General features: G+C 40.4%; 7 protein-coding genes and 2 non-coding genes across 9 annotated transcripts; 4 read left to right on the top strand and 5 right to left on the bottom strand.

Annotated features, from left to right (window-relative positions):
* The first annotated feature begins 100 nt into the window (after positions 1-100).
* LOC110755567 (pentatricopeptide repeat-containing protein At5g66520) lies at positions 101-1,985 on the top strand. The gene has a single exon (XM_021956796.2). It carries the CDS (start codon positions 229-231, stop codon positions 1,714-1,716), a length of 1,488 nt encoding a protein of 495 aa, XP_021812488.2. The 5' UTR covers positions 101-228; the 3' UTR covers positions 1,717-1,985.
* Positions 1,986-2,163: 178 nt separating this feature from the next.
* LOC110755568 (uncharacterized) lies at positions 2,164-4,763 on the bottom strand. The gene is made up of 2 exons (XM_021956797.2): positions 3,399-4,763; positions 2,164-2,562 (listed from the first exon to the last, which is right to left on the bottom strand). The coding sequence occupies exons 1-2, from the start codon at positions 4,659-4,661 to the stop codon at positions 2,479-2,481; spliced, it is 1,347 nt and encodes a 448-aa protein (XP_021812489.1). The 5' UTR covers positions 4,662-4,763; the 3' UTR covers positions 2,164-2,478.
* A 1,876-nt stretch (positions 4,764-6,639) lies between these two features.
* On the bottom strand, positions 6,640-7,559 carry LOC110755597 (glycine-rich protein). The gene is made up of 2 exons (XM_021956828.2): positions 7,127-7,559; positions 6,640-6,930 (listed from the first exon to the last, which is right to left on the bottom strand). The coding sequence occupies exons 1-2, from the start codon at positions 7,523-7,525 to the stop codon at positions 6,859-6,861; spliced, it is 471 nt and encodes a 156-aa protein (XP_021812520.1). The 5' UTR covers positions 7,526-7,559; the 3' UTR covers positions 6,640-6,858.
* A 1,320-nt stretch (positions 7,560-8,879) lies between these two features.
* On the top strand, positions 8,880-12,027 carry PME31 (pectin methylesterase 31). The gene is made up of 6 exons (XM_021956812.2): positions 8,880-9,280; positions 9,363-9,467; positions 10,249-10,326; positions 10,553-10,740; positions 10,936-11,109; positions 11,609-12,027. The coding sequence occupies exons 1-6, from the start codon at positions 9,038-9,040 to the stop codon at positions 11,769-11,771; spliced, it is 951 nt and encodes a 316-aa protein (XP_021812504.1). The 5' UTR covers positions 8,880-9,037; the 3' UTR covers positions 11,772-12,027.
* A 798-nt stretch (positions 12,028-12,825) lies between these two features.
* Positions 12,826-14,324, top strand: LOC110755531 (uncharacterized). Its single transcript, XM_021956760.2, has 5 exons — positions 12,826-13,116; positions 13,198-13,281; positions 13,406-13,555; positions 13,682-13,876; positions 13,998-14,324. The coding sequence occupies exons 1-5, from the start codon at positions 12,883-12,885 to the stop codon at positions 14,091-14,093; spliced, it is 759 nt and encodes a 252-aa protein (XP_021812452.1). The 5' UTR covers positions 12,826-12,882; the 3' UTR covers positions 14,094-14,324.
* A 268-nt stretch (positions 14,325-14,592) lies between these two features.
* On the bottom strand, positions 14,593-14,665 carry TRNAA-UGC (transfer RNA alanine (anticodon UGC)). The gene has a single exon. It is a non-coding gene; the product is annotated as a tRNA-Ala (tRNA).
* A 170-nt stretch (positions 14,666-14,835) lies between these two features.
* Positions 14,836-14,908, top strand: TRNAA-UGC (transfer RNA alanine (anticodon UGC)). The gene has a single exon. It is a non-coding gene; the product is annotated as a tRNA-Ala (tRNA).
* Positions 14,909-15,033: 125 nt separating this feature from the next.
* Positions 15,034-17,136, bottom strand: LOC110755537 (Pentatricopeptide repeat (PPR) superfamily protein). The gene has a single exon (XM_021956764.2). It carries the CDS (start codon positions 16,977-16,979, stop codon positions 15,078-15,080), a length of 1,902 nt encoding a protein of 633 aa, XP_021812456.1. The 5' UTR covers positions 16,980-17,136; the 3' UTR covers positions 15,034-15,077.
* A 1,844-nt stretch (positions 17,137-18,980) lies between these two features.
* VTI13 (vesicle transport V-snare 13) lies at positions 18,981-21,973 on the bottom strand. Its single transcript, XM_021956819.2, has 6 exons — positions 21,814-21,973; positions 21,569-21,680; positions 20,697-20,755; positions 20,417-20,605; positions 19,772-19,942; positions 18,981-19,396 (listed from the first exon to the last, which is right to left on the bottom strand). Exons 2-6 carry the CDS (start codon positions 21,660-21,662, stop codon positions 19,247-19,249), a joined length of 663 nt encoding a protein of 220 aa, XP_021812511.1. The 5' UTR covers positions 21,663-21,680; positions 21,814-21,973; the 3' UTR covers positions 18,981-19,246.
* Between the last annotated feature and the right edge of the window lie 479 nt (positions 21,974-22,452).

Below are 22,452 nucleotides of genomic sequence, written 5' to 3'. Positions count from 1 at the left end.
AAATGGATTGTAAGAATTTTTTTATGGAAACTATTTAAGAAAAGATCAGCTATAATATATGATATAAATGAAAATGAAATATTAGTATTGAAAATTTGTAAATTCATTGAGGGGAAATAACAAGAGCGAGCCAAGAAAGGAAGAGACAGAGAAGTTAAAAAAAAGTATTAGAGAGTTTAAAATACCGTTAAAAAGAGTGAGACCAATTGAGTCAGTGACCATAAACCTATGCTACAGCCAGAGCAACAACAATGGCAAGTAAGCCTGAGCTTCAGCCTGGGCTACATGGCCCAGAAGTGCCTCTCCATGAGACACCTCAAGCAAATCCACGCCCGCTCAATCGTCACAAACCTACACCACCACGCCATCGTCTTCGCCAAGCTGTTCCGCTTCGCCGCTGTCTCACCCTCCGGTGACTTAAACTACGCTCACCGCCTGTTCTGTCAAATGCCCCAACCAACCACCTTCTTGTACAATACCCTCATCCGGGGTTCCTCTAAAAGCTCGTCGCCTTCGCAATCGGTTCTTCTGTTTAACCAGATGAGGCTAAACAGCCTCAGCCCAGATGAGTTTACCTTCACATTTTTGCTGAAATCGCGGTCAAGAATGAAAATTGATGTGCCTTCGATAATGGCGTCCGATGAGATTCACGGGGTCGTGTTAAAGTTTGGGTTTTGCTCACATTTGTTTGTACAGAACGCATTGATTCATATATACGGGGCGAGAGGGATACCGCTTGCGGCAAGGCGAGTTTTCGATGAGGCGGTGGCTCCAGATGTCGTTTCGTGGTCGGGTTTGGTTAGTGCGCATGTGAGAGCGGGGGAATTGGACTTTGCACGGCAGGTGTTTGATGAGATGCCTGAGAGGGATGTGGTTTCTTGGACCGCTATGATTTCTGCCTATTCGCAAGCAAAGTATTCGAGGGAAGCGCTTGAGTTGTTTTGGGAGATGAATCGGGCGGGAGTGAGACCCGACGAGGTCACCATGGTGAGTGTGATCTCAGCTTGCACGGATTGGAAAGATGTGCAAACGGGGATATGCATCCACCAATATATTGATGAGAATGGGTTTGCATGGATGGTTTCACTTTGCAATGCGCTAATTGACATGTATGCAAAGTGTGGATGCATGGATCGAGCGTGGCAAGTATTCAATAAGATGAACCAGACGAGCTTGGTCACTTGGAATTCGATGATTTCAGCTTGTGCAAACCATGGCAATGCTGATGATGCATTCGGTTTGTTCGAGAGTATGATTAGTGCCGGTTTTCCTCCAGACGGGGTCACGTTTCTAGCCCTTTTAGTTGCTTATACACACAAGGGATTGGTAGACGAAGGGCTCTGGCTATTTGATAGAATGCAAAAAGACTACGGAATCAAGGCACAAATTGAGCATTACGGGTGTGTGGTAGATATGTTAGGCAAGGCAGGGCGGTTGGAGGAAGCATACAATTTGATTAGCAGTATGCCAGTTCCAGGCAATGATGTCGTTTGGGGAACGCTCCTCACAGCGTGCAGAACTTATGGTGATGCTGATATGGGCGAGAGGGTTGTGAAGAGGCTGTTAGAGTTGAAGCCAGATGAAGGTGGCTACTATATTCTCCTTCGTGATATTTATGTTGCTGCTGGAAGGACTGCGGAAGCAAATGCTATGAGGCAAACCATGATGGTTAACGGTGCTAGTAAGACTCCCGGATGCAGTTGGGTGGGAGCATAAGGTTTAACATCAAATGCTCTGTCCGCCCTGGTCGTCCCGCAGTTAACCGATCCTGTTTTTGATGTTCTCCTCAGAAATGAATCCAATCAGTCTTCCAATTAGCAGGGGCACATATTACCAGTTCTTGTTTTCTGGTGGTTATGGAGCCTAAAGAACAATGAAATGTGGAAAGACTTGAAGATGAAGGATATGCGTGGGATTAGATTAAATTAAGATGAGTTGCATTTACAATCAAATTTAATCCAAGTCATGACTGATTATCATACAAACCTACGTATACCAAATAATCTCAGTGCAGAGTTGAGCTGTTAGGGGCTAGAAACCGATTCTAGTGCATACACTCTTTGAGTCTTAATTCTGAAAGTGACTTTATTTTTCGGGTTCCTCGTTGTGCATGACATTGGCACACATGGCTCTAGAAACTGAAAATGTACAAACACAATGTACTAACATAATCTAGAATGTTTTTCACACCATAATAACTCTTATTACACACCATTTCTAGGCATATTCATCATCCGTTAAAATAAACGCATGTAACAAGACACTCCAGTCCAGAGGTCTGGGCATTTATTTAGAAGCCACAAGTCAACACACAAACACACACTCATCCTGAGATTTGAGTTTAGAGCTTAGATTACTCAAACATGTAACACAGAATACCACTCAAAGGAAATACATGCCCAAACCCTTTATTTAGCATCAAAGCATGGCTATAGCTATTGCTATGGCATGCATCCCCTTAAGGGACAAGAATTATGATCATTCATCATCATAGCTCTTGCGGTGGTGGTGCTTGTGGCGACGTTGTTTTTTCTCCTCATCCTCATCCGAGTCGTCATTTCCCTGCCATATTCATTTGAGAGAATCAGATAAAATAAATAAAAATAACCAACAGGGTTCAAAAAAGAGGTACATGTTCTACACTTTTAAACCACTTTTCACCAGAGGCGCAGCTACTACACTACATGCATCTATTAGATTCCCTCACCAACAGCATTGAACTTACAACAGAGTAAACAGTTTTCACCAAGAATTTATCCAAATGATCCACTAGCCAGAGCATTAGGAGGAGGATATAGAAACATCATAGACCTAAAGTCACCTTCAGAGATTCGAGCTTGAGAAAAAAAGTTTGTGCCTTGAGAAGGATTAGAAATGTTTTCGGATTCAAATGGTGATGAAAACCAGAAAAACAAAACCAAGATGTGTATCTCCGGAAGATATATTTTGACTCATTATTGCAACTACAACCCCTAAAATTTTACGCATGTAATTATTAACTTGTGATACTGTAATGAAGATTGACCGCATGAATTGTTTGGAGCTAATCACATAAGCTCTGCTCTCATCTTATACTAAATGAGTGCCAATACAAATAGATCAATCCAAAAATGTTTTCCAACCAAATATATAAACAGTTACTCAATGCATACGCAAAAGATGATTTCCATGATGCGTAATTCAAATTGATAAATTAGCTAAAGAGGATCATTATAAATACCATGATTTGTATGTATATAATGCCACACTGGAAATGGGGCTACGTACATTATGAACAGCATGCATGAAGATGGACAAGCAAACAAACAACAATCCACATGACTCAAACTTATATCATAGAGACGCCTTAATGTAAACACATAATTAGAAAAAGGAGTTTTAAAGCTCGAGGTTCTCACATATTTCTTGCGACCATAGCCTTCCTCACCAGAACCATACTTAGGACGCTCAGCTTCATCATCATCACCGCGCCTCTCATAACCACCAGGCCTGCGGTACTCCTGCTCCTCGCTCCTCCCATAACTGGGCTTCTCATACTCCGCGCTTTCCTCCCCCTCATAACTGGGCCTCCCATAGCTGGGCCTCGGTGGTGGCGGCTCATCGCCGTAGCCAGGCGTGCCATAGCTGGGCCTCGGCGGTGGCTGCTCATCTCCGTAGCCAGGGCTCCCATAGCTGGGCCTTGGCGGCGGCGGCTCATCTCCGTAGCCAGGCCTCCCATAGCTGGGCCTCTCCTCGCTTTCTGGGGTCTCATAACTAGGTCTCCTCCGCGGCTCTTCGCCATAACCAGGTCTCTCAAACTCAGTCCTCCCATAACCCGAACTCTCATACTTGGGCCTCTCCTCACTTTCTGAGGTCTCATAACTGGGCCTCCCATAGCTTGGCTTTCTCGGCGGCTCATCTCCATAACCAGGCTCCTCGCCATAACTCGGCTTCCGATCATACCCAGACCCGAATCCAGCTCCTGGTGCCTCGAACTCAGGCTTTCGCCCATATCCAGATCCATGCTCGGATTCGGGAGCCTCGTACTCGGGCTTTCGCCCGTACCCAGATCCATATTCGGGTTCAGGCGTCTCGTACTCGGGCTTTCGCCCGTACCCAGATCCATACTCGGGTTCAGGCGTCTCGTACTCGGGCTTTCGGCCATACCCAGATCCATACTCGGAACTGGGCTCATCGGACTCTGGTCTCCGTCGATTCCCAGAACCATAATCCGAACCGGGCTGTTCATACCCCGGCTTCCGACCATACCCAGACCCATGACCCGAATCGGGCCTCTCGGATCCATACTCGGGTCTATCCTCTCCGCCAGGCTGGAACCCATAAGCCGGTTGGGGCCTCCCTCCGTGCTCTCCCTCGGGATCGCCTCCACCTGGAGTGAACCCAATGGCGGGTCCGGGTCGGTGCGTGGGCCGGGCGTAGCTGCTGTACTCGTTGTCGAGAGCCTCGTCGGCATATGCAGAGGGCTCAGAGTGTGATGAAAATTGGGGCCGCTCATAATCGAAATCATCGGACGGCGATGAGTTAGGGTAGCAGGTCTCATCCGACGGCTCGAGAGCACGGCCGTAGGTCAGAAACAAATCGAATCCGCCACCGTACGGCGTCGGATCGAACTCGTCGAAGTCGTGAACTTCGTCATCGCCGGCAGCTGTGTAGTACGGCATCCTTTTGAGATTTCTGTGATCTGAGAAATATGACTGTCAAAAATGACGAGGGAGCCTGGATCCGAGTGATCTGTATTTATAAGTCGGTGACAATTTTCTCGTCATCGTGGGATAACCGCGTCATGTCGTTGCCTCTTGCTGAGTGACAGGTGGACAGATTGAAGTAAGCTCAACCCAAAGGTAGAGTTGGGCCTACTAAGCATGGGATCATTATCCGAAATTAAAGTAGTGGGCCATATCGTCATTTCAATGGGCCCTTCAAATGCTTTCGGCAGTAGTGGGCCATATTAAATTTTTTGTTTTTTTCTTCTAATATTCACCGTAGTACAACATTTTGGACTTGTATTGTGTAATTGTCTCAAGTGACAGTAGATCTATTAAAATAAAATTGGATTAACTACACTTTAGTCTATAGAGGTTTAGGGTCAGTATAGAAATAGGCCCCGAGATTTCAATTTCATCAATTTCATATCCAATGTATCCAAATATGACCAATTCAACCCGTCCGTTAGATTCACCGTCTGATCAAACATTAAATGTTGATGTGTCAACTGTGGGACCACGCACAGACCCTGACAACCCATTCCAACTAGTCCACGTGAAGGGCATTTCTGAAATAAAATTAAAGAATAATTTATTTTTAAAATATATATTTTTTCAAACCCAAAAAACAAAAAACAAAAAACAAAAAATCCCAGCAAGTCTCCCACCCTTCGTCGACCTCCACAAGCCATCCCTTCTCTCCGACTGGCTCCCCAACTAAAACCCAGAAACTCCTAGCTACAATTACCAATGGATGCTTCGTATCATGATTAGCAACCCTCTTCCTGTATCTCTTGCAGCGTCTTCCGCAGTGGATTCAATATGGAAATGCACATCATCCACGGTTCGGTCAATGCAATGCTTATCAGTAGTCAAAAGGCCATTTACCCATGGGAAGACCTCCTGGTTCAAGACTATATATTCTCACTCTCCGATTGACCTCAAAACACCAACAAAGCTCTTCACAGCTTCAAGTTTCATGGTTGCCAACTGAGGCGGTAATAATGTGGTGGAATGTGGCAACACCAGGAGGGACACCATGGGCAGTTTTACGAAGGCCATTTACCGTCCTCATCCTCCAAAAAGTTTAAGAAAAACTCAAGAACAAAATTACCAGTATTCTCAATAATTTCATATCCAAACAGTAAACTTTCCCAGTAAATCAGAGAGAAAAAAAGGAAAAAAAATCACACTATCCACCACTTCACTGACTACAAATCCTAAACCCATCTCCAAAAAACTCATAATTACCTAGACCCACTCTCTATTTCTCTCTCTCTTCCTCCCTCTCCCCCTCTCTTCGTCATCCCCATCCTCCTCACTTTATTTCTCTCCTTTTGTGGCTCAATTTGATTGGATTGGACAAATTAGGTTTTTTAGGTTCAGGTAATTATGGATTTGGAGCAACAACTTATAGGTCTAGTGAGTTATTTGGTTCTGGCTAGAGCTGGGGAATTTTATATTATTTTGGTGTTTTTTTTTTGTTTTAAAAAATGTTTTTTTTTCTTTATATCACGTGGACTAGTTGGAATGGGTTTTCAGGGTCTGTGGCGGATCCCATAGTTGACACATCAATATTTAACATTTGACCAGACGGGGCGGATCCCATAGTTGACACATCAACATTTAACATTTGACCAGACGGTCAATCTAACGGACGAGCAAAATTGGTCATATTTGGATACGTCAGGTATGAAATTTATGAAATTGAAATCTCGGGGCCCATTTCGATACTGACCCTAAACATTTAGGGACTAAAATGTAGTTAATCCAATAAAATTCAAGACTATAACTAACACATTCTCTAAGAAAGGAAGGAGGGGTTTGTATCACTAAAAAAAAATTAACAAAGCCAAAGTGAACCATATATACATTAGTAACATGGATTATGCAGGAGGAATGATCATATAACTTGATAATTGATGGAAATTAAGCGTTAATCAAGAGATGATAATTACTTGGGATGAAAATTAATAACCGAATAAGAACAGGATGCTATGGCATACGCAGGCTAGGAAGTTGACTATAATAGTGTCTCCGCCTTTGAACCTAAATTCGATTTCACTCCCCGTACATTATAATAGTATAAATAATTGTTTTGTCGATAAAATAAATAAAAGAAGAACAGAATGCTCCGGAGAATCATATACGTCGGTCACTGAATTGCCTGTTCGCTGGTGCAACATCCGGGCCACCAAGATGATCGAGTGCCTCCAGGCGAGGTAGCCTGCATGTGGAGGCAGGCAGGGGTAAACAACTAAATTAAAATCACTACAACTTCATCGTCATATAAGTTAACCGACTAAAAACAAACACATGCATGCATATATGCATATCTATTATGGCATTTACGTAAATATAACACAATTAAATTAAGTGAAATGAAATGAAGTTTAATTAATTATGATGATCTTGTTTCTTACGTATTTCTTGCGACCATATCCCCCTTCTCCTGCAGGAGTGGGCTCCTCATCATCATAAGAATCGCTTCTCCTCCCTTCGACGCGGCTCTGCCTCTGAATATTGCATTGATCTCCCTCTTGCGAAGGCCTGGCGTAGCTACTATACTCCTCATTCACGGCCTCCTCGTCGTACGCGGACGGCTCCTGGTACGATGAGAACTCGGGCTGATCGTAGTCCTCCTCGGGGTTCTCTCCCGAGGAGTGACGGTAGCACGTCCTCTCCGATGGGGCCACAGGGCGGCCGTACGTCAGTGCCATATCGTACCCGCCCTCGTATGGCGTCGGATCATACTCCTCGAACACGTCCGCGCTGTCATCGTTGGCGTCGCTCCCTGTGTAGTACGTGTAGTAGCGCGTCATTTTGAGGTTTTGATCAAAATCCAAATGTGATTAGGAGGAGATGAATGAATATATTAAGCATTAAATATTCCTTAATTCTCTAACTATATATGTGGGTGTGGCGGTTGACATTTTCTCCCGCGAAAACAACGTCCGACCGTAACTTCTTGGGGGTACTCACACGTGGTAGGCCAACTTTTGACCAACATTTGGGAGCTCTCTTTTCATCAATAATACTTTACAGAGATGAAAATTAGGTTAAAATAAAAAAGCGTACAACTAGCTATCCTGCTATTAGATTTTTTTTTTTGTTGAATAAAAGTTTAGGGGAAGAGGAGACTATCTCATTCCAGAGCCAGGCATACCAAAGTCTTTTTGAGGATTCATAGAGAGGGTCTTAGCCCTTTCTTTGTTTTTACAGATCACCCATAAGGAGAAATTGTCGACAACGAAACTAGAATTTAGGCCTTACTAGTAAAGAGAGCGCTTCTTACAAACTCATCGAACCCTTATTGGCTTATTAGATTTCTTTTTAATGTTGGAAGAGTTTAGTTAAAAAGACTTGATGGTAAATGAGTAGTTTCCGAGCTTAGGATCCTATCCTTATCAATTTTTTATTTACTAACAAAGAATAATTCGGGCCGATACCTGGTTTAATCTATCATCATCCAAAATAAGACCCGTAGGCCTCGTTTGGTTTACGGAACGGATTTGATGGGAAATCATTTCCCTTGTCATTTCCCAAGGGATGGGAAATGGTGATTCATTTCCCATGTTTGGGAATGCCGAGAAAGTAACCCGGAAATATCACTTTATTTCCTTTCCCATGTTTGTTTTGAGTATGAATGGAAAACAAATTTTGTTTAGTTTCTCAATTGTACCCCTATTAAAGAAATATGAATATAAAAAAATAAAAAAGAATACCAATAGTTGTTGGATAAAAACTGTAATTATGAATTGTTAGTAAGGACAAATTAGTAAAAAAAAAAGTGTATTTAATGCTAGCCTTAATCCCATGGGAAAGGAAAGTAAAACCCAAGGAGAAAGGAAGGCTTCACTTTCCCTCATACTTTCCCATGTGTCAGGCAACGATTTCCCATGCCTGACTTAGCAAACATGGGAAAGCAATTGATTTCCCATCCCCAAGATTCCTTTTCCATGAACCAAACGGGGTCGAAGAGTTAGGTAATACATGAAAACTATGCAAATCCAAAGAAAAATTATGTCCAATAAGAGCAAAAAATGATTAGCAACAACAAGGCCTTATTTGGGTTTCTTCAAACAATAGCCCATTAGAAAACGGGTTCGTGGGCTACAGTTTGATAAAAAATCTACACAAGATTCCAAAGCTAAAAGTTTAACATTATCTGGTTGAGTGAGTTTTCTGTCACTGTCGGTCCGTCTGGACCGTCTCTGCGTTTTATCTCAGCTATCGATTCCATCGCCACCTACATGCAAGTAAAGACAGTCTCCTCTGCTAGCTATTAAGCACTTAAAATTTCCCAGTTTTAGAAAGTGCCCAGATCAATAGGAATGGCAGCCTTTCTGCTAAGGGTGGCACAGGACGGCTCCGGCGACTACCGGACGGTGCAGGAAGCCATAGATGCCGTCCCTCTCTGCAACACGCGTCGCACTTTGATTCGTGTCTCTCCCGGCATCTACAGGCAGCCCGTGTACGTACCCAAGACGAAGAATCTCATCACTCTCGCTGGTCTGGCTCCTGAGCTCACTGTGCTCACCTGGAACAACACCGCCACCAAAATTGAGCACCACCAGGTGAGGTAGTGACCTTTTCACTTGGGTGTGGACACGTGTCCAATGAGTATGTTTGTTGACTTTGTGGGTTGGTTTTGTGTAGGCTTCTCGTGTGATTGGGACTGGGACTTTCGGGTGTGGGACAACTATTGTGGAAGGAGAGGACTTTATTGCCGAGAACATCACCTTTGAGAACTCATCTCCCGAGGTAAAACTTTGTTTCAGTTCCTAGTTCCATTTCATTTGTTATTGTTCAAGACTGCATCTTTTGATTGCTTTTTCGATGTTAGTGTAGTTTCGGCATTTTGGTTTTCTGCATTTTGAAACTTGTAATGTGAACCAGTGCAGTGGTAACTCGAAAGTTCTCCAATTGGTTTTTTTCTTATGATTGTTTTGGTTTGGTTCGGTTCTGCTCTATGGCGGGTTATGAATGTTGGAGTTACTAGTTTATTCGGATTAAGCGAGTTTTGGAAGTTCTAGTTGGGACTGAAGAAAATATAAATGATATGATAGAAAGAAGGGAAAATATGAGAAGGTAAAAGATTTTTCATTTTTCATCTCGTTTGGATTTAGGGAAAAACCGGATTGTTCATATCATACAACACAAAATTCTCGTTCTCTATACAAATTTCTTAACTTTTGGAGAGAATATGGAAGTGCGGAAAAGAAGATCTAAAAGTCTCTCTGCTTATCTCCATATTGGATCATCTGAACAAGAGAAACTTTAAAACTTTTCAATTTCATGTCTCTTCTTTTCTCTATTTGTCACAATCCAAATATACTTTGTTAAGTTTCTGAAAGTTTTTTTTTCTTTTGAATTTTACTAATAGTCAAAATCTTTGTCATTATAGAAATTGGGGAATGCTTAAACATAGGCTGTGGGAAATGCTTAAACTTTATTTCCCCTTCTCTCCTTCATTTCACTCTTGGGAACTTGGTTTACTATCAACATTGTGTTTAACTTTTTCTTATCTCTTTTTGTTTGGTAGGGTTCAGGCCAAGCTGTGGCGATTAGAGTAACAGCTGATCGATGTGCCTTCTATAATTGCAGGTTCCTTGGATGGCAGGTATACCCACTGTTCCCATTTAGTTACTTTGTAGATCAGACTTCACGAGACATCTTTTACAACAGATTGATGCTGAATATCTGAATACTTCATCTTAGTTAATTCATCTTTTTAAATTTCTTGGTGGGCACAAAATGTAATTGTTTTCTTTCTCTGTGTAAAATCTAGCTATTTGATAAGTGAGAGTTATCAGTGTAATAAGTGGGTTCTTTTAATTTTAATACAGGATACCCTGTACTTGCATTATGGAAAGCAGTATCTGAAAGATTGCTATGTTGAGGGAAGTGTTGACTTCATTTTCGGCAATAGCACAGCTCTTCTGGAGCATTGTCATATCCATTGCAAGGGAGCAGGCTTCATAACTGCACAAAGCAGGAAATCTTCCCAGGAGACAACAGGATATGTATTCTTAAGGTATGTGGCTCACTAATTCTTTGTCCATCTATGTTGAACTTTCTTGTGTAAGCAATTGAATAACTTCATTTAATTATCTTTTGTTCCTGGAGAAGTATCACACTATCTTGTAAACGAAAATAGCGAAGAAAAAAAAGAAAAGAAAAATAAGAGAAGTGCCTGGTCATTGAGGAACAATTTGTTGAATTGTTGCAGATGTGTAATCACTGGAAATGGAGGGACTTCTTATGCATATCTGGGACGGCCATGGGGACCTTTTGGAAGAGTGGTCTTTGCGTATACATTTATGGATGGGTGCATCAGACATGTTGGCTGGAATAATTGGAGTAAAACAGAGAATGAAAGAAGCGCTTGCTTTTATGAATACAGGTATACATGTTTGATTCATCTGTTAGTACTTTAACTCAAGAGTGCCTCCCTGTAAAAAAAATGTGTTATTATTTCTTTCCCCTGTCCCATCTGGCTCCGAGTATGGTACGGGTGTGAATACCGCCAAATATGCAATAGAAAATTTATGTAACTTAAGAACTTTTCACATTAGACTCCTATAGGTATGGACTAGAGTAATTTAGATGGTTAACCTGGGAGTACCTAAAAGCAAAGTTAAACAGAACTGAGAAGCGACGTATGTTTGATCTACTTTAATTGGTTTCTTCAACCTCTTTCGGAACATTTATAGATTCAGTGTATAAGCTTTTCTTTTCTGGAAGATAATATTCTCTCAAGATTGTCACATTGTTTTCCTGATCTTGGATGTAAGAAGAACTTCTTGAAGTACTGATTATTGTTTTGAAAGCTAAAATTTCTTTTGGACTGAGTGACTAGAAGCAGAATTTGATAAGCTTGTATTATCCAATCAAAATTGCAGGTGTTTTGGACCAGGGAGTTGCCCATCAAAACGAGTGACATGGGCTAGAGAACTGTTAGATGAGGAAGCAGTCCAGTTCCTCCAGCATGGTTTCATTGACCCAGATTCAGAAAGGCCGTGGCTTGCTCAGAGGATGGCGCTAAGAATACCATATTCGGCATAGAAGTTCAAATTGAAACTGACATGAGGAAGACTCCCAAAAACTAAGAGTTTGAGTATATTGAATGATATTAGGTGAATGTATAAGATACACATCATGGCTATTTCAAATCTTGCTTTGTCAAAGAAAAGGCATTACCCGATACCTTTTAATGTATGAGCTTCCTAGCAGATGTAAGTGCATGTATGTTAAAGAATTTCAGTTATGATGGCTGATTGTCCAAGATAATATATATTATTAATATTATTACATTTGTAAACCCGTTCTCTTTTCAGCCTTGAGATAGAAAATGGCCCATTTCAGATTGGTTATGGGACATGGAAATTTTGTCCTAGTCCTCCTCATCAGTCACCACCGCGTGCATAAAGTAGCAATTTAGCAATCCTGCTATTTGAACCGCTCTTTCTTGTTTTGATGAAAGACCACCCTTCCATCAACCCCATCAAATGCACCATATGCCCCGTTTTGAGAAGAACTTGCATGTTGTGGAGATGACACTATTTTGCTATCCCAACCAATCACGTGCTGCCATGTGGAATAGTTATCACGTGTGGCGGAACGTGATTAGTTGGGGATAACAAAATATCCCCATGATATACCAGTTTTTCTGCCGGTTGAGACCTAAGGCCTCAGTTAATGCTGCTTCATATTCAAAAATTACCTTTAAAAACCATTTCATCTCCAAACATTTTGCATTAGGGTTAATGAGGCAGTGTTTTCAAACACTGAAAAGACAGTGTTGCAGTAGCAAGCATAGGCTTCTAAAAATCCCATGTTTCCAAGACGAAACAAGCACTCACATGGTTGAGTACACGAAAATGCTGATGTCGACCACACAGGCGTATGCAACTGCATTTCGTTAGTTACTTGCGTGTGGAGTTGAAAACGCTGATTTTGAGCAAACAGTTGCACATGGTTAGGAAGTGTGCTTTGAGGTGCCGTAATTATGATTTCTACTTCCGTTGCTCTATCAAATACTAGGGCCACCACCTATCACCATGGAACTAAATTGTTCCTTTTTTTATTTATATATTTTTTCTTTTCTTAGCTGCATAAAAGTCTAATATAAAGCTTAAGCTAGAGGAAAACTAGTTTGCAATATGGTAAAGGGAAGATGGGTGAGGTTGCTGCTGCTGGTCTTTTTTCTGTATGGCATTGCCAACCCTTGTTCTGTCCTCGTAGAGGCATGCATGCCGGAGCGGAAAATTTGAAGGGTAAGCTGATGAAGAAGCAGGACAGGCTTTGCCATGTAAAGGCCTTGTTTAATCCAAGTCCGCCAAAGAAAAAGGAGCCTTTAACCTTCTACTTTAGACATACTATTGATGTCCCTCTCTATGAGTCCCCTAAGGTACTATTCATCTCTCTCTCTCTCACAGACTGAAGCTCTTGCATAATTCATAATTTGCTTGAATGCTACTTTAATTTGCAGGCTTCATTTTATCAATATTTGGGGGATGAGCAAAGGGTTTTTAAAGCAATTTTTCAGGACGAGGAAAAAACTCAACTCAATGCGGTGCCTAGTGCTCTCTTTTCTTGTTATTTTCCTGCATTTCTACACAAATTTGAACTTTTTCTCAATTGTTATCACCCTTAATCAGCTGGGGTTAGGTTTAAGGACGTATCATGTGATTATGCAGGAAGAGTGGAGAATTCAAATGCCAGCCATGCAAGTCTTGTTCTTGTCTATCTACCTTATACTATATGTAAAGTTAAGAATGAAATCGATGGGGAAAGACTACCCTTCTCATGTTCCTCAGGACATTTCCAAGGTTCTTGAGATTGACATTGTAAGTAAGCATGCCATAATCCATTGGGGAAAAAAAAGAAAAGAATCAATAGGTAATTAGTTTCATGTACTTGAGGGACATTTCCAAGGTCACATTTCTTTGTTTGTTTTTTCTCCCTTTTTCTAGACAAGATGGGAGCTCCTAGGGCCCTCAGATTATGAGCCACGTGATTTTAGCCTCAGTATCAAAGGAACCATATATTCTGAAAGACAAGGAGCACAAAGCTGGCTTAGAAACATATTTGATATCAACATAAGCGTCATTGTTTCACCTCTGCTTGCTTGGGTCCCGGATGATGTTATGCGAAACATTACAAAAACGGTTAGTTCTTCAAAACCAAAGTGTGTTAGGCTATTTGATTTTCTCTAATAGATACCATACAAGTACAGTTAGAAAATAAGGGCAAGTATCTTTCTAGCCAATTAATGTTTTCCGCGAACAGCTTGTGAAGACGACGATGGACGATGTGAAAATAAATGCCAGGCTGCTAGCAGACTATGACAAATTCAAAACAGAGAAGCTCAAGAATGTGGTCTGATTAATCATGTGAGTCGTACTCATTGAAAAATCCAAGTACAAACATATGTTGAATTTTCGAATGTCTTGAAGAACGAAAAGAAAGAAGAACTGCTGCAACTAGTAAGTGAGGAGTAGCAGGACACATTGAAGGCACCACAAGACTGAGTAAAAGGTTGTTCTTCATTCATTGTATTGTGAACCGACCATGGCCAAATTGTTTCCCATTTCCATCTTGATTGCCCTGTTTTCATGCTCTGTTGTGTATCAATTAGGTTCCAAGTTCTAAGAAATTAGTAATGAGAAAGAAATAGGGACTAAAAAGTTAAGTTTAATGATTCTACAAAATTTGCCTAGGAAAAATGGGGTATCTATTTACCAGTTTCACAACGCGATTGAAAAGAAAAACAAATTTGGGAGAGCTCCCGCGGCGAAAGGGATTAGTCATTGCTGTCGGCGGTGGATACCCTTGGGTCTCACCTAAAAAAAGAAAAACAAACCAAAGGAAAAAGAAAAACAAGTGGAGATGCAGGGGATCGAACCCTGTACCTCCCGCATGCAAAGCGGGCGCTCTACCATTTGAGCTACATCCCCAACTCATTGAATAGGCTAAACATATTCCTATAAAGCGCATTAAAACTTTAAGAAAGCCCACCATCTTGATATTCCAAGTAACCGTGCCTCTCGCATGCAAAGCGAGCGCTACGATTTGTTGTTTCATCTATACCGTGAAATAAGAATATGATTAATTTATTTAGCAAATTGGGGATGTAGCTCAAATGGTAGAGCGCCCGCTTTGCATGCGGGAGGTACAGGGTTCGATCCCCTGCATCTCCAGTTGTTCTTTATTTTAAAAACAGCCTTAATTAGCATTTTTACAAGCATAATGACCAATAAGGAGAAGCATAATGAATAAACGACATAAAGTTCCATTCAATAGGACATCAAACAGGCCAAACAAATCTAATTAATCACCACTTGCATTATTTATGTACTGTGTACCACATCACCAATAATCAGAGCAAGAACAAGAACCTTGCTTGAAACAATGAAATCGATTCCGATCCCTGATTACAATTTCTCGATTATAAACATGAGAAACTATTTTCATAGCAGAATGACAGTCTACACATATCCGCAGATTCTTGAAAATATAAAGAGGTGAGCCAGCTCTTGTGCTTATAAGTCCAAAACAGACTGCCAGCTTTTCACTGTGGCAGAACAATGCCTGCTCTATCTCCTCCAGCTTATCTGCATCATCATCTCTACTGTCAACGCCAGAGAAAACTTGAGAAGCAGTATTTGGGACATAACCAGCCAATCTCAACCTTTGTATCATCTCATCCAACTTCATGTAAATCTCCATTGTCTGCGGGTGTGACTTATCTCCGGCACTGAACTGATGAACTTGGCAACCCACATAAACTGAACTCATTCCAGGCACCTTTCTTATACCCCTGTTCTTAAGATCCTGCCTCAGTGAGTTAGCCTTGTCCTGCTTTCCACCTAAAGCATACATGTTTGAAAGCAGGACATGATGATCTGTGTTGTGGGGATGCACTCGAACCAGTTCTTGCAGAACGCGTTCGCCCAGCTTTAGCTTTCCGTGGACTCTGCAAGAACCAAGAAGGGAACCTAAAACAACCTCATTTGGAGGCATTGGCATTTTCTTAATCAAGACTTCAGCCTCTTCTAAATGACCAGCCCTACCTAGAAGATCCACCATACAAGCATAGTGTTCTATCTTAGGTGTTACACCGTATGATGCTTCAAGATTATCAAAGTAATGTCGACCCTGTTCAACAAGGCCCGAGTGGCTGCAAGCACTCAACAAAGCGGTAAAGGTTAAATCGTCTGGCTTGGCTTCTTTGAGCATTTGAGGAAACATATTCAGAACAAGTTTACCCCTTCCATGCATTGCCAACCCACTAAGCAAAGCATTCCAGGTCACTTCATTCCTTTGGTGCATGTGCTCGAAAACTTTCAACGCAGTGTCTACTCTACCACATTTTGCATACATGTCAACCACTGCTGTGCCAACCATGATATCAATCTCATTACCCACTGCCTTAACAGCATAGGCATGAACCCAACGGCCTGTCATCGTATCTCCCGATTGCACAGAAGCGGATAAAAATGAACAGAGTGTGACATAATTCAATCCCAAACCACAGCCAAAAACCATTTCTTCAAGAAGAGAAAAGCCTTCACGGATAAGCCCAACACTCACATAACCAACAATCATAATCGTCCAAGCAACCTCATTCCTCTCAGGCATATTATCAAACACCATCCTCCCACTTCCCACACCTTCCAATTTAACCACACCATCCAAAATCACAGTCCACGACACGACGCTCCGCTCCCCCATCTCTTCAAACACCCGTCTCGCCATACCCAATAGGCCACACTTGACATACATATCCATGACCCCATTGCAAGCCTTGACACTAGAACCCAAACCCACCTTCATCACAAACCCATGCCCTTGCTCCCCAATCTCAACGTTGCCCAGCCGAGCACACGCATTGAACAAGCAAGCCATGGCCACGTCGTCCACCCTCACGTTTTCTCTTCTCATTTCGACAAACAAACGAAGCCCACTTTGGGGCATGCCGTGGCGGGAAACGCAGCCCATCAGGACGGTCCAGTCCACAGCGTCTTTGTGCGAGTTGGGAATTTCATCGAACAGCTTGCGGGCAGAGCATGCACTGCCATGGGCAGCGTAGAAGTGGAGGAGGGCATTGTGAAGGAATGAGTCTGGCATGGCGGCAAGGCCGCCGGTGATAATGGCGGCGTGAAGCTTCTTGCCCATGTTGATAGAGCATTGGCGCGTGCATGCTCGAATAAGCGAACGGAGGTGGCGGTTGGGGAGCGATGCCAAGGCAGCGTTGGTTGGCCATCTCATAAGAGAGGCTGAAAGAGGCAGCTTAAGTTTGTACCTTTGGAGAAACAGAAGAGTAACATAGACCAAACCAAAGGAATTGTTCAGTCGTTTACTTAAGTACAGAGAAGCCCATAACAACTTTTTATTTTCTTTATCTTAGGGGTGTATTCAATTAAGATTTTAAAAAAGTTTAGAAATCTGGGTGTATTCAATTTAGATTTTAAAAGAGTTTGTAAAAGTTTGGGTGTATTCAATTCAGATTTCAATTGATATTAAAAAAATACATCGAAATCAAGGTGTATTCAATTATGACTTTTTAAAAGTCAAACAAAATTTAGGTGTATTCAAAAAGTAATTTATTTTGAAGAAATTAATAAGTTGCCCAATTTCGTTAGAAATTAAAGTGGTAAGTATAAATACAAACGGCTTTGACAAATCTTATGTGAACCCTAGAAACTTTGAACGTGCTCTACGCTCTCCAGTCGTTGAACGTGCGTGCTTGTCAAGTGGAGGTAAAAAATTTCTTCTCTTTTTCTACGCTTTCTACACATCCTGTATGCCGTTGCTTGTATCCAAGCAATTGGCGTTGCTTGTTTTTTTTCTGCTATACATCATCATATATCCTGGTTGTACATCATCATACAAATAATTGCCGTTGCTTGACAAAATATATGATAATTATGCAAAAAGCAACGAAAAGTATCATAATTCATGCAACAAGCCATGTTAGTAAATGCAACCCTATCATAAGACCATATAACCATGAACCAAAGATTCTGCTTTTGCTTCGTTCTTTTTTTTTTGTTGCTGTTTTTTTTTTCTTGAATAGTTTTTTGGTTGCTGTTTTTTTTTTGTTTATGTAATTTTTCTACATCATCCTTTTTTTTTTGGTTGCTATTCATCAAATATCGATAGCCTTCTTCATCTACAATCATCTTTTTTTTTTTGGTTTTGCGTTTCCCTTCTTTATATATATATATATATATATATATATATATATATATATATATATATATATATATAGTCCATGCCAAAACAAAAAGGGAAAAAATTATCTTCATATATATATATATATATATATATATTCTTATGAACTAATTAAAGATTGCATGTATTATCTAGTAACATTATAAATGGGAGATTCACAACAAGGAAAAGGAAAAACACCTTATAACCCATGGACCTCGAAAGAGAGCAATATGCTATTAGAACTAATGGTTGATGCTGCCAACCGTGGATGGCGCGATTCTAATGGTTTGCTAAGCAAGCAAATAGTAGAAAGCAAGATACTTCCTGTTCTTAATGCAAAACTTGGATGCCAAAAAACTTATCATCAATATCAGAGTCGTCTGAAATGGTTTAAGACAAGATATCACAGTTTTACTCAACTTATGCGTCATAGTTCTGGATTTGTCGTCTGGTAATTTTACTTCATCACCTTTTCTAGACACGAATTTGGAAGCTCCATTAGAAAAGCTCCCTCCAAGAAAGAAACCTAAAACTGAGTTTGAAGCAAATAATAATTCAGTTGAGACCATAACTCGAGCTGAACTGGTAGAAAAAGTTTATGTGGGCATGATTCTGAAACCATTAAGATATTGTTGATGGCAACAGAAGCAATAGCTCAAGTGCTCAATGCTTTAATGGCTCTCATACATGATGGTCATATTGAACGTTCGTTAGCTCGACGCCCAATTTCTACAATTGGGTACAATTATATAAATAAGGTACTGAATGAGGATCCTCAACACTTTCGACAGCTATATATGATAAAACTCTAACAAACACCATCCAAATCAATCTAGGAATTCAATCAAACTCTATGTGGAGTTGATAGAAATCAATTGAACTACATTGAACTCTATAAACTTTATAACTCCATTAACTCTTTTAAAATCTTAATTGAATACACCCCCCTTAGTAACATGGGAGGATGGGATACGTGAGTTATGCTAGTTGGTCAGAATGGTGAGGCCCGTCTCTTTGCACCCAAGTTCGAGTAAGATGGGAGTTATTCAGATAGAGAAGAAGGAAAAAATTTCCGATATATGATTAACTGTACTTAATGAGTAATGAACCCACTCATGGTGAAAGCAAAGCATATGTCTTTTTAAGCGAATACAACCAGCAAAGAATCGAAAGGTATCAATATTTTGCCATTACTACACAATCAAGCATCTCCATCTTGACAACTCAATTTTGCACACTCGAAAAATAAGGAGAAACAAGAAAATGAAAATCTGTTCATTCGAAACACCCACAAGCTCAAACAAGAGAAAATGTCTTGGCTATTTAAGTTTGAAGTACAAGATCAAGGCGATGGCAATGACAAGAACGGCAATAACACTGCCAATAATCCACTTGTTCCTGCTCATCCTCCGTGCCATGGAAGTCAAAACTCTCTTGCTTTTCCCTATGTTGTCATCCACCCCATGAAGCTGCAATAGAAAGAAAACAGTCAAATAATTATGTCCAAGGGTGCCATATATGTTCTTGCATTGATAGCAAACAGTTATACCAACAACTTTTGTGCTTCGAAAAACTTATTTTTAGTAAAGTAAATGGATACATACAGCCATAGCTCACTGCTGAAAACTAAAACTAAAAACTATGAAAAGAAGATGAAGAGTAAATCATGTCCAAGAGGTGGTACGTCCAAAAGCACGAAGTACAATGGTGTAATTTCATTATTCTCATACATTACTCAGAAGGAAGGGAAGGTGTGCATACTACTGACCAAACGTAAGGGAAAAAAGATGAAATTGATAGTTAATCGACCCTAAAATGAATATAAAGCCTGAAAAGATAATTACCGTGTTATTTGCATGTAACAGAGACTGTCTCTGTGAATGCAGATCTTGAAGGATTGAAACACCAAGCTCTTCTGTTTCCAGCATGGTTCTTCTACTGTCCTTAACTCTATCACTAGACTTGTTTAATCTCTCTGTTGACATCATTAGCCTTCCTCTTTGATCAGCTGATGCCTATTGCATTTGCATCAGTTAGTAGTGGCAAACAAGTTATCCAAAATTCAAGAAAGGATGAGCTTTCAGAGCAGAAGGGTTGAAACAGTCATGGATGTTTAGTGCACCAAATACAAAGCTCTGGAATGCACACACTAGTCTCATCATACGTCATAATAGAGGAAAAACTAACAATTATGACAGAAGTGCTTAGTGAAACGAATTTCAAAGAATCTCACACACATTCTTTCTGCACTTCTTATATGTAATAGAAAGTAGAGACACAATCACGCACAAGGATGCTTCTATGGAGCATCTTTGTTTCCAATAAGCAAGTGGCCATCAACTCAAACCAGAAATTGATGAGAATGTTCACTGACTGATTTGCTCACCAAAGTGTATTCTTCCTCACAAACTCACTACTACGTAATGAATCACACATATATTTAATAACTATTAGAAACATAAAAATTAGCTATTAGGATCTAAACATACCGTCAGAGTATCAGCCATGCCTGATTCCAACAACTCATCTCGGGCAGATGAATATGAGTTACCAGATACAAGTCTCTTAACTTCGCTTTTCAGATTATTCAGATCTGATTTATATTCCCTCAACTTAGCAAGAAGCACAGCTTTAATATTTGGTGGCAAACTTCTTGCCTCGAGGTCCATTTTCCGGATCTGAAATTTTTTGAGAAACATTCCATTTAATAAAAAGTAAAAGGAAATAACAGAAACTAATCCTCCCAAGGAGAGAAGTTTAACTAATTACCAAAGATTCTGCATCATCAATTCCAGCCTTTATTTCAGAAATCTTTTGCTTCTTTTGCTCTGCAGATTAAAGAAGAAGCAAAACCTGATTATAAGCATGTATAAACCCACAACGAGCAAAATTGGAAATATTATTCTTAAGTTCATCATTGCATGAAATGACTTAAAAACCTTTTTCTTTGTATTTTTGTACCTGCAACACTCCAATCCACTACTTATGGCGGGTGTTGCTACAATACTCAACATCCAAAAAGTCAGAATGGATTAGTCTCCCATCCATTTCAATGGCATTCAATTGTTGAAAATTTTAAGAGTATAAATTGGCCCAATCTTAGAGTAGACATACAAGTAATGTGCAATACCAGATCCCATCCACTCTCTTTCTTGTTTTTTCCTCTTGGTCAATAAATCATAGGCAAAGTCTACTTTCAAACAACCATTTTAATACATTAAGCATAAGATTCTTCAAACCAGTGGAGCTCTATCAGCCTAATGATTTCCAACATCTTTCAAGATCACTAAACCTAGAGCTACTACTAAGTTTTCAACCTCAAATAAAGAAGCATCATTTATGTTAGCAACTTAGCATCATCTCAAATTAACAGTCTAGTGATCAGGTAAACACATATCCCCCACCAACCAAAACCGAGAAGTCAGTTGTCGCACAATTAAGGCAAATTCCAGACATACATTAAGATCCTCCACCAGGTTTGGGATACCTATGCTTAAACAAAAAGACTGAAACTTTATCCATAAAATCCATGCCGCCGGCACAATTAAATACAAACTAAATCATCTAAATTCGGGGTAGCTACATATAAAAATCACATGTACGAAAAATAGAAACCAAATAAGAAAGAGTGGGAATTGAACCTCCATCAAGAGCACCAGCTACCGTACACTTTTTGGTGAGGTTGGCAGAGAGCCCACTGTATTGGCGCTCGTACCCTTCAAATACGTCACTCATCTTTCCCTAAATTTCTCTCTGCATTCAACCATCATACAATTTACAAATGAATCAAAATAAAGCCCTAAATCGATCAAAATTAGGAGATTGAATTGTGCAACTATGATAATAATTTGAACGATCTGAGATCAATTGAATAAAGGGTACAGGCCTGTTAAGATCGGAGATTCAGATGGATCGCCGGAAACGAGCCTGAGGTCCGTGGCGGGTGTTGAATGTTTCTACCAGGCGGTGGTGGTTTGCTATTGAAAAAGATCAAAACGGCAATGTGCGCGAAATGGAGCCAACAGTTGTATTAATTTTGTGTGCATCCTTCCGATAAAATCACCGACCGTGGTATGCTCGGGTATTACACTTGGCTCTTCCTGCTGAAAACCGGGTCGTGGGGTTTTTTTTTGGGAGTTTCACTAAAACACCCAAAATAGGGGCTGAAATTATAAAAAAACTCAACACCCAAAACACTTTATAAACACACCCAAAATCCATCATTACACACACTCAAAATCCATTTATAAACACACCCAAAAAATATACAATTGTTGATTTTGGGGTTGATTTTGGGTGTGTTTCTATGTTTAAATAGTGTGTGGGTTTTTTTTTATAAATACATGTCTAGGATTGGGTTTATTTATAATAAACCCTTTTTTTGTGTGGAAAATATATTTTATTAAAGGTTTAATATCACAAAACGTCCCTAAGGTTTACAAAACTATCAAATTGCATCCTTAATGTTTTTTTGTGTCATTCGTGAACCTTAAGGTTAGTATGTGCGATCACAAATGGTCTTTGC

The sequence above is a fragment of the Prunus avium genome, chromosome 3 (assembly GCF_965620075.1).
Source record: "Prunus avium chromosome 3, drPruAviu1.hap1.1, whole genome shotgun sequence".
Taxonomy (NCBI): Eukaryota; Viridiplantae; Streptophyta; class Magnoliopsida; order Rosales; family Rosaceae; genus Prunus; species Prunus avium.
This window is presented reverse-complemented; position numbering and strand designations above follow the sequence as displayed.

Coding starts and splice junctions, on each gene's coding strand:
- LOC110755567 (XM_021956796.2), top strand. CDS start 229: ATGCTACAGCCAGAGCAACAACAATGGCAAGTAAGCCTGAGCTTCAGC.
- LOC110755568 (XM_021956797.2), bottom strand. CDS start 4,661: ATGCCGTACTACACAGCTGCCGGCGATGACGAAGTTCACGACTTCGAC. Junction 2,563..3,398: donor GCTATGGTCGCAAGAAATAT/GTGAGAACCTCG, acceptor TGAATATGGCAG/GGAAATGACGACTCGGATGA.
- LOC110755597 (XM_021956828.2), bottom strand. CDS start 7,525: ATGACGCGCTACTACACGTACTACACAGGGAGCGACGCCAACGATGAC. Junction 6,931..7,126: donor GATATGGTCGCAAGAAATAC/GTAAGAAACAAG, acceptor CTCCACATGCAG/GCTACCTCGCCTGGAGGCAC.
- PME31 (XM_021956812.2), top strand. CDS start 9,038: ATGGCAGCCTTTCTGCTAAGGGTGGCACAGGACGGCTCCGGCGACTAC. Junction 9,281..9,362: donor CCAAAATTGAGCACCACCAG/GTGAGGTAGTGA, acceptor GGTTTTGTGTAG/GCTTCTCGTGTGATTGGGAC. Junction 10,327..10,552: donor GCAGGTTCCTTGGATGGCAG/GTATACCCACTG, acceptor ATTTTAATACAG/GATACCCTGTACTTGCATTA.
- LOC110755531 (XM_021956760.2), top strand. CDS start 12,883: ATGGGTGAGGTTGCTGCTGCTGGTCTTTTTTCTGTATGGCATTGCCAA. Junction 13,117..13,197: donor CTCTCTATGAGTCCCCTAAG/GTACTATTCATC, acceptor TTTAATTTGCAG/GCTTCATTTTATCAATATTT. Junction 13,877..13,997: donor TGCGAAACATTACAAAAACG/GTTAGTTCTTCA, acceptor TTCCGCGAACAG/CTTGTGAAGACGACGATGGA.
- LOC110755537 (XM_021956764.2), bottom strand. CDS start 16,979: ATGAGATGGCCAACCAACGCTGCCTTGGCATCGCTCCCCAACCGCCAC.
- VTI13 (XM_021956819.2), bottom strand. CDS start 21,662: ATGAGTGACGTATTTGAAGGGTACGAGCGCCAATACAGTGGGCTCTCT. Junction 20,756..21,568: donor AGCTGGTGCTCTTGATGGAG/GTTCAATTCCCA, acceptor TTTAATCTGCAG/AGCAAAAGAAGCAAAAGATT. Junction 19,943..20,416: donor GCATGGCTGATACTCTGACG/GTATGTTTAGAT, acceptor CAAATGCAATAG/GCATCAGCTGATCAAAGAGG.